This window comes from Oncorhynchus mykiss, chromosome 11 (genome assembly GCF_013265735.2).
Source record: "Oncorhynchus mykiss isolate Arlee chromosome 11, USDA_OmykA_1.1, whole genome shotgun sequence".
NCBI lineage: Eukaryota > Metazoa > Chordata > Actinopteri > Salmoniformes > Salmonidae > Oncorhynchus > Oncorhynchus mykiss.
Genome location: NC_048575.1, coordinates 52,670,767 through 52,685,913, shown reverse-complemented (window position 1 = coordinate 52,685,913; position 15,147 = coordinate 52,670,767). Strand labels below are relative to the sequence as shown.

The 15,147-nt window shown below is 41.4% G+C and overlaps 1 protein-coding gene across 1 annotated transcript in view; it reads right to left on the bottom strand.

Annotated features, from left to right (window-relative positions):
* The window catches only part of LOC110535942 (rasGAP-activating-like protein 1), a 62,986-nt gene that overhangs the window by 20,322 nt on the left and 27,517 nt on the right, over positions 1-15,147 (bottom strand). The window contains exons 6-8 of the mRNA XM_021621337.2: positions 3,194-3,275; positions 2,930-3,070; positions 2,653-2,744 (exon numbers count right to left, since the gene is read on the bottom strand). Coding sequence (XP_021477012.1) covers positions 2,653-2,744; positions 2,930-3,070; positions 3,194-3,275 — 315 coding nt within the window. The remainder of the gene's footprint in view (positions 1-2,652; positions 2,745-2,929; positions 3,071-3,193; positions 3,276-15,147) is intronic.

The window sequence follows — 15,147 nt, the reverse complement described above, 5'->3', positions numbered from 1 at the left end:
TCAGCCAAGGCCTCAGAAAAAAAAATTGTGGACCTCCACAAGTCTGGTTCATCCTTGGGAGTAATTTCCAAATGCCTGAAGGTACCACGTTCATCTGTACAAACAATAGTATGCAAATGTAAACACCATAGTACAACGCAGCCGTTATACCGCTCAGGAAGGAGACGCGTTCTGTCTCCTAGAGATGAACGTACTTTGGTGTGCAAATCAATCAAAGAACAACAGCAAAGGGCCTTGTGAAGATGCTGGCGGAAACCGGTACAAAAATATCTATCCACAGTAAAATTAGTCCTATATTGACATAACCTGAAGGCCGTTCAGCAAGGAATAAGCCACTGCTCCAAAACCACCATAAAAAAGCCAGACTACGGTTTGCAACTGCACATGAGGACAAAGATCGTACCTTTTGGAGAAATGTCCTCTGTTCTGATGAAACAAAAACAGAACTGTTTGGCGATAATGACCATCGTTATGTTTGGAGGAAAAAGGGGGAGGCTTGCAAGCCGAAGAACATCATCCCAACTGTGAAGCACGGGGGTGGCAGCATCATGTTGTGGGGGTGCTTTGCTGCACGAGGGATTGGTGCACTTCAAATAATAGATGCAAAATTATGTGGAGATATTGAAGCAACATCAAGACATCAGTCAGGAAGTTAAAGCTTGGTCGCAAACGGGACTTCCAAATGGACAATGACCCCAAGCATGCTTCCAAAGTTGTGGCAAAATTGCTTAAGGACAACAAAGTCAAGGTATTGGAGTGGCCATCACAAAGCCCTGACCTCAATCATATGGAAAATTTGTGGGCAAAACTGAAAAAGCTTGTGCGAGCAAGGAGGCCTACAAACCAGACTCAGTTACACCAGCTCTGTCAGAAGGAATGTAGGAACTTATTGTGGGAAGCTTGTGGAGGGCTACCCGAAACGTTTGACCAAAGTTAAACCATTTAAAGGCAATGGTACCAAATATGTATGTAAACTTCTGACCCTCTGGGAACGTGATGAAAGAAATAAAAGCTTAAATAAATCAATCATTCTCTCTACTATTATTCTGACATTTCACATTTTTAAAATAAAGTGGTGATCCTAACTCACCTAAAACAGGGACTTTTTACTATAATTAAATTTCAGGAATTGTGAAAAAGTTTAAATCTAGTTGACTAAGGTGTATGTAAACTTCCGACTTCAACTGTATATATTCACAGTATTATTAATGAATAGTGGTTTATTTGGTAGCCTTTCGTAGTGTGATTTAGTGTGATTAGTGTGATTTTACTAATTTTGTGATTAGTGTGATTTTACTAAATTGCATTAGTACTGTACAAAGTTAGAGGTGCGCTATTTGATAGATTCCCCCTAATTCAGGCTCCAGTGTTGAGACCTGAGGTCAACCTACCCCCGCCCCCACCCCATCTCGTACTTCTGAGTGCGAGACCTTCCCAGGCAGTAGCCTGCTTAGCTCACAAACTAAACTCAGCAAAAAAATAAAAATATAATTTATAAAAATCTAAATATTTTCACAGATCTTCATTGTAAAGGGTTTAAACACTGTTTCCCATGCGTGTTCAATGAACCATAAACAATGAAATTGCACCTGTGGAACGGTCATTAAGACACTAACAGCTTACAGACGGTCGGCAATTAAGGTCACAGTTATGAAAACTTAGGACACTAAAGAGGCCTTTCTACTGACTCTGAAAAACACCAAAAGAAAAATGCCCAGGGTCCCTGCTCATCTGCGTGAACATGTCTTCGGCATGCTGCAAGGAGGCATGAGGACTGCAGATGTGGCCTGGGCAATAAATTGCAATGTCCGTACTGTGAGATGCCGAAGACAGCGCTACAGGGAGACAGGACGGACAACTGATTGTCCTCGTAGTGGACACATTATTCCATTTCTGTTAGTCACATGTCTGTGGAACTTGTTCAGTTTGTCTTGAATCTTGTATGTTCACACAAATATTTACACATGTTAAGTTTGCTGAAAATAAACGTAGTTGACAGTGAGAGTTTCCTTTTTTGCTGAGTTTACAAAAAATACCCCATAATGACAAAGCGAAAACACATTTTTAGAAATTATTTGGATACAGCTTTAAAGAACATTTCGATACAGGTAAGTAGTGACAGGTAGGCTAGTTAAGGATCATATCACATCTACCTTATCAAAGCACTTCATGATGACAGAAATGAGTGCTATGGGGGGCGATAGTCATTTCGTTCAGTTACCTTTGCTTTCTTGGGTGCAGGAACAATGGTGGACATCTTGAAGAAAGTGGGGACTGCAGACTGGGATAGGGAGAGATTTAATATGTCCGTAAACACTCCAGCAGGCTGGTCTGCGCATGCTCTGAGGACGTGGCTAGGGATACCATCTGGGCCGGCAGCCTTGCAAGGGTCAACACGCTTAAATGTCTTACTCACATTGGCCATGGAGAACCTAACCTTAACCCCAAACCATAAAATGAATTCCTAACCCCAAACCTAAACTGAACCCCAATTATAACCCTAACCTTAAATCTAACACCTAAGCCTAAAATAGCCTTTTTCCTTGCAGGGACTGGCAAAATGTCCCCACTTGTCTGAATGTTCCTTGTTTTACTATCCTTGTGAGGACTTCTAGTCCAAAAACAAAGAAAACACATACACACACCCCTTACCCTGCATCATCCTCATGGTTTCCCAGGGGCAGCAGACGAAACCAACCCTGCAACACAGGTGTTTTGTGCAGGCAAGCAAAAGGGATTTCCACCTGAACAGGAAAACAAATAACCGAAACATCATACCATACACTAAACTGAAACAGCACTCTAGCACCAACAATACATATTGGCATTTGTAAAAATATGAATGATTACACATAGTAGAAATAAGTGTAATGTGTCCTCACATAATAACATAAGTAACCCATAGACATTAGGAACATAACCTCTTCACCTTTCCCAGGAAGTCATTCTTGCCCACCATGTCCCAGTCCCAGACTTCCACTGTGACATTCCCTCCCTCAGTCAGCTCCCAGGTCTCCAGTTCCAGCTCCAGGGTCTCACTCCAGTGTGGATAACGAGTCTTCTTAATGATCTAACACACACACCAGAAAACCCCTTCATTTACTATTTCACATGCTCAAATCAGTCTTTGTTTCCACTAAAGTTGGTGATAATTCAGACATGAACATGTTATCTGGCTCATCTCCCTCCTCACCGATGTTTCTGCACTGTGGTTATTGAAGAGGATTCTGGCAAAGGGGTCAGAGGTTCCAGAGATGTCTCTTGGCGCCAGGTCTCTAAGAGGTCAACGAACAGAAACACATTAATGTATGAGCAACCCCGCAGCCCCTTTACCTGTCCCTATACATGGTGCTGGAATGATTCAATGAGTGAGATGATATGTGCAGATCATTCCTCTAGATTTGACATTACTCTGCTAAATCTAAAGATGAGAGAACTTTGAACAGCATAGAAGCCTGTTAGATGGGCCTGTGTTGTGAGACAGTAAGTGTAGTGAGAGTATGACTCAGACTGAACTGCATCCATGAGCAGAAGGCAAGCTGCTGAGCGACAGTGGTGAAGAGTGAGCAGCACTGAGACAGTGACTTCACCATAGAGGTCGGCTAGAGACAGACTCTTTCACAGAGAGCCAGTTAGTGACCTGTTTATACACCCAGTTTTCATGATCAAACCTGTCTCTCACTGCTCCCAGTGCTAAGACGAGGTGCATTCACACTCAGATAAGTGAGAGCACAAACCACCATGGTATATCAGTCTCTACAGAGATAAGCACTGTTTGACAAACAGAGACAAAGCTATACTGGATACATTTTGTTGAATACATTCTCATGTGTAAGAGATGTGAATGGGCATGTAAGATAGTTAGCTATGTCACCGTCATCATAGCAGCAAAAATACTTGGACCACAACAGAAAGCATATTTACCACATTCAGGGGCCAGGGCACATAATCCATTAAAACTATGTTCTCATTAGGAGCCCATTGCTGTCTACAGGACACAAAGGCAAAGGAGCACCAGACTTTCTTAACTCTGCTGTTTGATACAATCCCACTGGGCACATCAAGTCATTTCAACGTGGACATTTTGGCAATATTTGGTTGAGACGTCGATCAATGAGGTTTGAACCATTAATCACCCACTCAAAAAGACAGCCAGAAGTTTGTTGAATTCCCAATGTGTTATCACTATGCTTTCAACCAATATAAAAGCAAAGCCAAAATCCAATGGAAAAATAAGGTCAGATGTTTTGTTTAGTTGTCATCTAAATGTGTTATCAATGCGCTTTCAACCATTTAAAACCACAACAAAGTTCAAATAGGAATACAATGTCAGATATTTTGTGTTTATACAACAACTTCATGTGTTATCATTGGGCTTCATCTAATAGCACAACCAAATGACTTGGATTGTAGTTGAGATTACATGGTGCAAGTGATCAATGCTGATTATTACAGAAATTGTGATCTCCACTGAGACTATCAACATTTAAATGATATCTAATTCTTGGATAGTTTCATCTGAGCCACTGGCTTGATCCTATTCTTTTTTTCTTTTACTTTTGGTTTAGTTTGAGACGTGAATCCAACATTTAATTTATGAATTTGTCGACAAGATGATGGGCTATTTATACAATTGCAAATGTGGTACTGAAATGTGTTTGGATGTCAACAAATTCCATTTTGTCTACAAATGAATCAGTTTTATGTTGGATTCACATCTCCATCTCAACCAATAATTAAAGTTAAAGAATAGGACTAAATTCAATAAAACTTTATTTAAAGTGTTTTTGTTTTTTTTCATCTTTATTTAACCAGGTAGGCCAGTTGAGAACAAGTTCTTATTTACAACTGTGACCATGCCAAGATAAAGCAAAGCGACAAAAACAACAGAGTTACACATGGGATAAATAACACAATAGAAAAATCTGTATACAGTGCAAATGAATTAAGGAGGTAAGGCAATAAATAGGCTATAGTGGCGAAGTACTGTAATTACAATTTAGCAAATTACACTGGAGTGATAGATGTGCAGATGAGGATGTGCAAGTAGAAATACTGGTGTGCAAAAGATCAGAAAAACAAAAACAAATATGGGGATGAGGTAGGTAGTTGGTTGGATGGGCTATTTACAGATGGGCTGTGTACAGCTGCAGCGATCGGTAAGCTGATCAGACAGCTGACGCTTAAAGTTAGTGAGAGAGATATAAGTCTCCAACTTCAGTGATTTTTGCAATTTGTTCCAATCATTGGCAGCAGAGAACTGTAAGGAAAGGAGGCCAAAACAGGTGTTGGCTTTGGGGATGACCAGTGAAATATACATGCTGGAGTGCGTGCTACAGGTGGGTATTGCTATGGTGACCAGTGAGCTGAGATAAGGCGGAACTTTACCTAGCAAAGACTTACAGATGACCTGGAGCCAGTGGGTTTGGCGACGAATATGTAGCGAGGACCAGCCAACGAGAGCATACAGGTCGCAATGGTGGGTAGTATATGGGGCTTTGGTGACAAAACGGATGGCACCGTGATAGACTGCATCCATTTAATGTTTGATTTGATTTAATTTAGTCCTATTCTTTAACTTTGATATTAGGTTGAGATTGAGAATCCAAAATACAGTGCCTTCAGAAAGTATTCAGACCCCTTGACTTTTTCCACATTGTTACATTACAGCCTTATTCTAAAATGTTTATTTTTTATTTTTTAATTCCTCAGCAATCTACAGAAAATATCCCATAATGACAAAGCGAAAACAGGCTTTTACAAATGTTTGCAAATAAATAAATACCTAAATACTTATTTACATAAGTATTCAGACCCTTTGCTATGAGCTCAGGGCCATCCTGTTTCCATTGATCATCCTTGAGATGTTTCTACAACCTGATTGGAGTCCACCTGTGGTAAATTCAATTGATTGGACATAATTTGGAAAGGCACATACCTGTCTATATAAAGGTCCCACAGTTGACAGTGCATGTCAGACCAAAAACTAAGCCATGAGGTCAAAGGAATTGTCCGTAGAGCTCTAAGACAAGATTGTGTAGAGCCACAGATCTGGGAAAGGGTACCAAAAAAATTCTGCAGCATAAGAACACAGTGGCTTCCATCATTCTTAAATGGAAGAAGGTTGGAATAACCAAGACGCTTCCTAGAGCTGGCCGCCTGGCAAAACTGAGCAAATGGGGTAGAAGGGCCTTGGTCAGGGAGGTGACCAATAACCCAATTGTCACTCTGACAGAGCTCTAGAGTTCCTCTGTGGAGATGGGAGAACCTTCCAGAAGGACAATCATCTCTGCAGCACTCTGCAGCACTCAAGATGAACGGAGCAAAGTACAGAGAGATCCTTGATGAAAACCTGCTCCAGAGCGCTCATGACCTCAGACTGGGGCAAAGGTTCACCTTCCAACAGGACAAAAACCCTAAGCAAACAGCCAAGACAACGCAGGAGTGGCTTCGGGACAAGTCCCTGAATGTCCTTGAGTTGCCCAACTAGAGCCCGGATTTGAAACATCTCCAGAGAGACATGAAAATAGTTGTGCAGCAACGCTCCCCATTCAACCTGACAGAGCTTGAGAGGATCTGCAGAGAGGAATGGGAGAAACTCCCCAAATACAGGTGTGCCAAGCTTGTAGCGTCATACCCAAGAAGGCTCGAGGCTGTAATCACTGCCATAAAGGTACCAACATTTCTAAAAGCCTGTTTTTGCTTTGTCATTATGGGCTATTGTGTGTAGATTGATGAGGGGGAAAAAAACGATTTAATCAATTTTAGAATAAGGCTGTAACGTAACAAAATGTGTAAAAAGTCAAGGGGTCTGAATACTTTCCGAATGCCCTGTATGTGCCTTTTGTAGTTGTTTTAATTGATGTATTGCTGTTCATGTCTATTAATGTTATGTATTATGTCAGCACATTGGTAGTAAACAATAGTGATGAGGGGGAAAAACCTGTACTTCCACCAAAACGCCAGTATTTTTCCTTCATAGCTTGTTCTCCATCTGCTTTTTAAATAGTAAGCCAATTTGTTTTCAGCACTTTTATTCTCATGACTAATCAAAAGTCATTTTCTCATGACTCTCTCTGTCTCTCTATTGTGAGCAATATGCTTGGAACATCGAATTGCAATAACATCATAGTATCGAATCGCAAATACATGTAGAATTGATTGGAAAGGAGCATCAAGTTCATCACCTTTCACCACCCTGTGAAGTTCATCATAACTTATTTCATCGTTAGCCTAATAAACTGAATGCTTTCCTGACGAGTTGTAGTGGGAGGACCACGCAACATGTCATCGCGTGACTTGATGGTTATTATATAAATATTTGCGCATAAGTGTTTCCACCGACATTTCTTGCATAATTCATTTTACAGACACAAAAAGATCCCAACAAGTGTAGCGTATTTTGTTTTGTCAACATTTTGAAAGTTACCCAACATTTCCATCAGGCCTGTCATGACATTTTTTTAAAAGATTGGTTTATGTTGAAAATCGGTTACAATGATGACATAATCCTGTGGTTTGAAATGTCACCCTCAAATCAGTTGATGTCTTTTCAAATCCAATTTGCTCCATGATTCCACATCACAACAGGTAAACACATTTAGTTGAGACAACGTTAATTCAACCAGTTTGTGCTAGTGGGATGTTTCCCATGTGGTGCTCTGCTTCCATGAGAGAAAACAAAGTTGTTTCATCCCATAATCTCAAGTCTCTGGAACGGTATCCTCATTATTCTTGGTTCTCACCCTTTGCCCAGAAGTTGGTGTATGTCATGATGGAGACCAGGCATGAATTATCCGGTTTTGTTATGTTTAATAACTCTTAAATCAGTCAATTAACATGCAGTCCACCGAGCTACTATCTGCTAGTCCTCATTGCTAGGTTAGTCCTATTACCGTAGTTCGCTAGGTCAGTCATACCTATCAGACATTACTACATATCGGCTTTTCTGAGAGGAATCAAAACTATAACATCCTCTCGACCTATTACAAATATTCACCCTGTGGACCGTTTCAATACAAATACAAATATTTGTTTTTCAATAACATTCAGTATATATTTTTTTGTAACATATTAACATACGTTTTGTTTTTCTCTAACATCGACAATACACATAACTGTGTCAACTAGGACATAGGGGTAGACAGCCCTTTGTCCACAGCAACATAAGGATTATTCTGCCCCAAAACAGTTGCTGTTCCTATACCTCTTTCTTTCTTATGTTTTTTCTCAGGTGTCTATTAACCTCAGTGGTAGTTTTACCTCTCGAGGTCATTCTCGCCAGTGGTGGTGAGGCTGGCTGAGGTGGTGGACTGAGTGAGGGAGCTGGCTGGCCCTCACTTGTAGACTGGGTGACTCTTTTGTTGTTCTGCTGCTGTCTCTCTGGAGTAGGTGACTCTGGAAAAGCCTGAAGGTGTTGCATGTTTCTCTGAGCGATGGTGCCGTGTTCAGTTTCCACAACGTAGGATCTCGGCTCTGGAGATTTGCTGATGACAACTGCTGGTATTTTCCATCCTTTCTCTCCGTCCAGCTTGACTCTTACACTCTGTCCAGGGTGTAATTCCGGTAGGGGGCGCACTGAATGCCTCCTGTAATAGAATAACTGGTAAACTTGTTTAGCTTTCTGGTCCTTCTGTTTAACACCGTTGTGGCTGATGCGTTTTGGTTGGAGTTTCTCATCAATCACGGGGACCGTCGTCCAGATCTGACGTCCAGTCATGAGTTGTGCTGGGCTTGCTCCTGTTGCGCTGATGGGCGTGGCTCGGTAGCACATTAGAGTCATGTGTGGTTGTTTAAGAATTTGCTTAGCTGTCTGTACAGCTCTCTCCGCAGCTCTAGTTGCCTGCGGGTAATGGAGACCGGAGGTGGTATGAGCAAAATCATACTTCTTTCTGAACTCCTTGAACTCCTTGAACAAACTGAGTAGCATTGTCACTAACGAGCTCTGTAGGTACAAACATACCATTGAGGCGGTTGATGACCTGCTGGCTAGTGGTAGTGGGCAGGTGAGCTATTTCTATGTCCCTAGAATAGTAGTCCACCACTATGAGGTATTTCTTGCCCTATAGCTCACACAAGTTGGCTGTGATCTTCTGCCACGGACCCTTAGGTAAAGGTGTGATGACAAGTGGTTCTCTCTTTTGAGTTTGTATGTTCTCTGTACAGAACCTGCATTACATCACTTTTCTCGCGATGTGGGCACTGATGCCCGACCATCACACCGACATCTTGGCTCTTTCTCTGCACTTTGTCAGCCCCATGTGACCTTTGTGTATCTGTTGTAGATCTGTTTCCCTCTGTGAAGCTGGGATGACAATCCTGTCTTGATATAGCACAAGTCCGTCCCGCTCCGATAGATGCGCTCTCGCTGTGTGGAATCCCTGTAGAGTGTAGGATAGCTGCACCATTCTCTGAGGCCAGCCTTTTGTGGATGTAGCCCATGACCATTTGGAGGTGTGCATCGTTGCATGTCGCCTCTCTGATGTCATCGGACCTGTGTGCAGACACTGGTCTGTTCTCCTCCACAGCCTCCACATATGCTTTGACTTCTTCTTCTGTCTGACGTGTTTTCATTCAGTGGGTTTCTTGACAGTGTGTCAGCCACCACTAACTGCTTCCCAGGGAACACTGCTTTCCCATTGACACGCATGAGGCGCATGAGCAGTTGCTGACAGCTGAGTGGTGCTTTGTCCAGGTCGTACATGTTGATCAATGGAACGAGTGGCTTATGGTCTGTATGTAAAACAAAGCTGTCCATCCCCTGCAGGTAGTGGGCAAATCATTTGCATGCACATACACCTGTAAGGCACTCTTTTTTAATTTGCACGTACCTTCTCTCAGTCTCTGGATGGAGCTCACCTTCCTCTTGTTCCTATAGGAGTGTAGCTCCGAGGCCATAGCTACTTGCGTCTGCACTGACTACAGTTGGTTTGCCGGCATTGTTGTATGCCAATACCTGCTCCTGTGGGTCTCCCCACATCACTCTTTTCAATAGCTCAGTGATGGGGTGTAGCACTGATGACAGGCCCGGCTCAATGATGTTTGTTGGACTGGGCATCTCGGAGACGTCTTTCACTTTGCTGTCATCCGGCTTTATCCCATCCGCTCCGATCACATGACAGAAGTACTGGATCTCCGACTTCCCAAAGTGGCACTTGTTATTGTTCAGCTTTAGTCCTGACTCTTTGATGGGTTGCAGCTGGGTTCAAACGGTATCTGACAAAAACCGCTAGACGCATCGAGTGTGGAGAAGACTCTCGCCCTGGATAGCTTGGGTACTATATCCTCCAAGGTGAGTAAGATGAACCTCTCCCGCGTCACAGCTTCGTTGAGTCGTTTTAAGTCTACGCATGTTCTCACACTGCCATTTTTCTTCATCACCAGCACCATGGGAACACACCAGTCTGTAAACTCGGTTACTCCCTCTGATGCCATTTCTTTCCATTCTGTTGAGTTCATCCTCCGCTTTTGAAAGGGAGTGGAAAAGGAATTCCGCGTGGCGAAGTCAGAGAATAGGAGACTGCATCGGGCCTAAATTCAATCTTGACTGGTTCACAGTTCAGTGGCCCTATCTCTCCAAACACATCTGTGCTGATCTCATCTGCTCTGAGGAACAAACTCTTCTTGCAAGCAACGGTTCTGCTAACTTGGTTATTAGCATATGGTCCTTGAATCACAAAGATCCAGAATTTGTACTTTTCTCCTTTTCTTTCACTCATGGCTAAAAAATTTCCCATACAGTCAAACCTGCCACCTGGGCTGCGAACATCAGTTACAATGTTAACCAGCCGGGAGCGCTGTTGCATTCTCTGGTAAGTGCTCTGAGACATCGCTCTAATATCAGCACCGGTGTTAATCTTGAACTTTACAGGTGTGCCATTTACTGGGAGCTCAACATGCCACTGATCTTCAGACTACTTAGTAACTGATCCTAAAAAGAATGCCCCTTGCATTTCCTCTACATCCTCAGCTGTAACTTCTTTGACCATTTTTGTTTTGCATGCAATCTCAAAATGCCCCATTTTGTTACACTTCCTGCATCTTTCGTTGAGTGCTGGAAAATTTTCACTGTAATCATGGCTGTGGTTACAACGTGAGAAATTCCCCTGTTTTGATTGACTATTTCTTTGCTTAAACTGTTTGTCCTATGCTGTGGTTTGCCTCTCATCAACGTAGTTCTCAGCTCCCACTCGCATGTCCGTGCTGCTTCTTTATCTGCTCAGACTGGCATGTGATTTGTATCGCCTTCTCCAGTGTCAAGTCTGCCACCAGCTGTAGCTTTTGTGAAAGATCACTGTCCATAAGGTCAATCACAATCCTGTCCCTTATTTGTTCATCCTTTGTAGTTCCAAACTTGCAGTGTTCAGCTAGCTCATACAGATTCCTTACAAAAGATTCCATTGTCTCTCTCCCCTTTTTATTTTAATCCGTTTATGGAAACATGCTCGTTCGTGAATCACGTTGCGCCGTGGCACAAGATGTTCATTCAGTTTTTCGATCACCACATCATTGTTGAACTCATCATTAAAGTAATCAAAGGAGAATGCATTGTAGAAAATCTCTGCATCTTTCCCCATTGCATAAACTAGTGAATTCACCTGCACCACACCGGTCTCCTTATCCAGTTTCGATGCTACTCGAAAACAGGAAAAACGTTGTCTCCAGATCGGCCATTGGCCAGATCGGCGACGGCTGTGAAAAATCTAACGGCTAGGTAGGTAGGTAGGTTACATTTCGACATTTCCCCACTAATCTTCGACGTGTGAGTTCTTTAATTCTGACCACATGTCATGATGTAGGCCAGGCTGTGAATTATCCGGTTTAGTTATGTTACAAACTCTTAAATCAGGCAATTAACATGCAGTTCACCGAGCAACTATCTGCTAGTCCTTACTGCTAGGTTAGTTCTATTAGCATAGTTCGCTAGGTCAGTCACATCCGGTTATGACAATGACACGCATAACCAATCAATTACAGAGATATCTATCAGACATCAATCACTACAGTGTACAAATGTTGTTAGTATTAATTTAGTAGAAAATAACTAAATTGAAACCCCTAATCTCAAATGTTAGGCAGTAATGAGAGCTTGCCAGATCTAGTTAGAAGCCCTCCTTCAGGGGGTCTTGAGCACATTGCCACTGATTGCTCAAACCCTGCAGAAACAGCCAAGCTGGACAGATGCCATGCTTACAGTGCTCAGTCCCCATCACGTTATTGAAACCCTCTCAGGGACCTCTCTGCCTCTCATTTCTTAATGGCTTTCTCTGTGGCACATTCCTTTTTCTAAATGAGCGTATACTCCTCAAAATCTGCTTATTGTAACTCTGTGGCCTTGGTGTCTGCTGGCACTTCAACAGGCGGGTAAACACAATCTCCTCTGGGACTTGTATTTATTTTAAGAATAAAGGCGACATCAATAACATACAGTGCCTTAAGAAAGTATTCACGATGCCAATGGTTACACAGTTTACATGGCTGCGATTGGAGAAAATTGAGGATGGATAAACAACATTGTAGTTACTCCACAATACTAACCTAATTGACAGAGTGAAAATAAGGTAGCATGTACAGAATTCAAATATTCCAAAACATGCAACATGCATGTGGCAAAGCCATTAATTTATTTTCCTGAATACAAAGTGGGGGGGGTTTGGGGAAAATCCAACTACTACTACTTTCAAGCATAGTAGTGGCTGCAACATGTTATGGGTATGCTTGTAATCGTTAAGGATTTGGGAGTTTTTCAGGACTAAAAATAAACGGAATGGAGCTAAGGAGCTAAGCGCAGGCAAAATCCTAGAGGAATACCTGGTTCAGTCTGGTTTCCATCAGACACTGGGAGTTTAATTCACCTTTCAGCAAGACAATAAGCTAAAACAAGGCAAAATCTACACTGGAGTTGCTTACCAAGAAATCAGTGAATGTTCCTGAGTGGCCGAGTTACAGTTTTGACTTAAATAATCTTAATTCAAAAGGCATTCGCACATCTGAGCTATCTTTTTTGCATGTGCATGGTAACAGTTGAATAAGGTGAGAAAAAAGAAGGAACACGCCCACTGCTCTTTATAGTATCACTGCTCTTTAATAAGCTTTACTTATAGGTCTCAAGGCCTTCCTCAGAGCTTTTGTGAGTTGTTTTAAAATTAGCACCCTTATGTAGACACAGCTCCACCCTCATCCATTCCATGCATCGAATGGGGTTGGAGTCGAGGGAAAATGAGTGTTACCCAATATAACAATGCGCATTTCATAAATATTTAATCATGTGTTTTACAAAATAAGACGTATTAAACACGTCTGTAAAACCACAATGAGGACATCGACCCATCAAGCAACTTTTCATAAATCATTGGGAATAGCCCAAGATAAGCGTCAGAGAAATTTGAAATGGGGGCATTAATTAATGTTCACATTTACAACATAACATACATAGGCATTTCATCATTAAGACCTTTGGGAAATAATGTCTGGAGGGTGAAAATCCCAAAACATTATATTTTGCTCAGAGTATTATCTATATCACCTCCCCTGTCTGATATCTTAACTTTCTCTATGCCACAGAACCTAAAAGTAGAATGTCCTGTTTTTGTTCATTAAAATGTACTGCGACTGGATAATCCCTGTTGTTACTCCTGATTTAACTTTTATGTTCACGAATTCTGTTTGAGAGAACAAGAGGTTTTACCTACAAAACACAGCCCAGGTGGACATTTAATAATGTAGATAACATGGGTGGGTTTGAGCACGTAATAATGTCATTTATTTGGAACCTATATGTGGGTGGCAGAAATATTCACACTTCATATTACTGCACGGTGCGCAACCTCTGCATTTTTAGCTACCATTCGGAGGAAGGCGAAAAAATGCCTGGCTGATTTTCTTTCATGGCTGGCAGTCGGCATGGACCAATTTATCCCGTAAGTTTCGACCTCTCTTATATACAATAAGTGGTGGATTCTTAAATTCAGCTGGCAAAACTGGGTCCGATGATAAAACATGCCAGTGTTTCTTGACAGCCTCTCCATATTTGGAAGCGCTTCGGTCACAACAAGTAATAATAATAATATAAAAAAGTTACAATAATAATCAAATAAATTATTTGTACTAACTTACACCCTCGCTTCTCACACGCATGTCCCTTAAATAATTCAAAAAGTGATCCCACATCGTACTAAATTTCCCTTTCCTCTCCTGTCATTTTGCTATCATTGATTCATGAGATGCAGTCTCCACCATAAATTTGAGCCAATCTGTTGATTTCAGGCAATCTGCACTCTTCCAGTTATGAGTCTACTAAGAAAACCCACTGAGGCAAAACCAAACTTTTCTTTGCTAACGTCTGGTGCTAAAATATAGTGGTGGAAAAAGTACCCAATTGTCCTACTTGAGTAAAAGTAAAGATACCTTAATAGAAAATGAAAGTGAAAGTCACCCAGTAAAATTCTACTTGAGTAAAAGTCTAAAAGTATTTGGTTTGATACTTAAGTATCAAAAGTAAATGTAATAGCTAAAATATACTTAACTATCAAAAGTAAACGTACAAGTATAAGTAATTAAAAATTCCTTATATTAACTTTTTATGGCTGCAGGGGCAGTATTGAGTAGCTTGGATGAAAAGGTGCCCATTGTAAACAGCCAGCTCCTCAATCTCAGTTGCTAATATATGCATATTATTATTAGTATTGGATAGAAAACACTCTAAAGTTTCCAAAACTGTCAAAATATTGTCCCTGAGTATAACAGAACTGATATTGCAGGCAAAACCCTGAGGAAAATCAAAACAGGAAGTGGCTTCTATTTTGAAAACTCCAAGTTCCATAGCCTCCCTTTGCTGGATTTAAAGGGATATGAACCAGATTCCTTTTCCTATCGCTTCCTCAAGGTGTCAACAGTCTTCCGACATAGTTTCAGGCTTTTATTTTGAAAAATGAGCCAGAGCGATAACATCGCGTCAAGTGGTCACATGAGTTTTGCTCGCGCAACAGAGTTTGGATAGGTATTGCTTTTCCCTCTCCTACTGTGAAAGCCATTTGCGGTTGATATATTATCGATTATATATTTTAAAAACAACCTGAGGATTGATTATAAAAAGTGTTTGACATGTTTCTGTGGACAATATGGAAACTATTTGGAATTTTCGTCTGT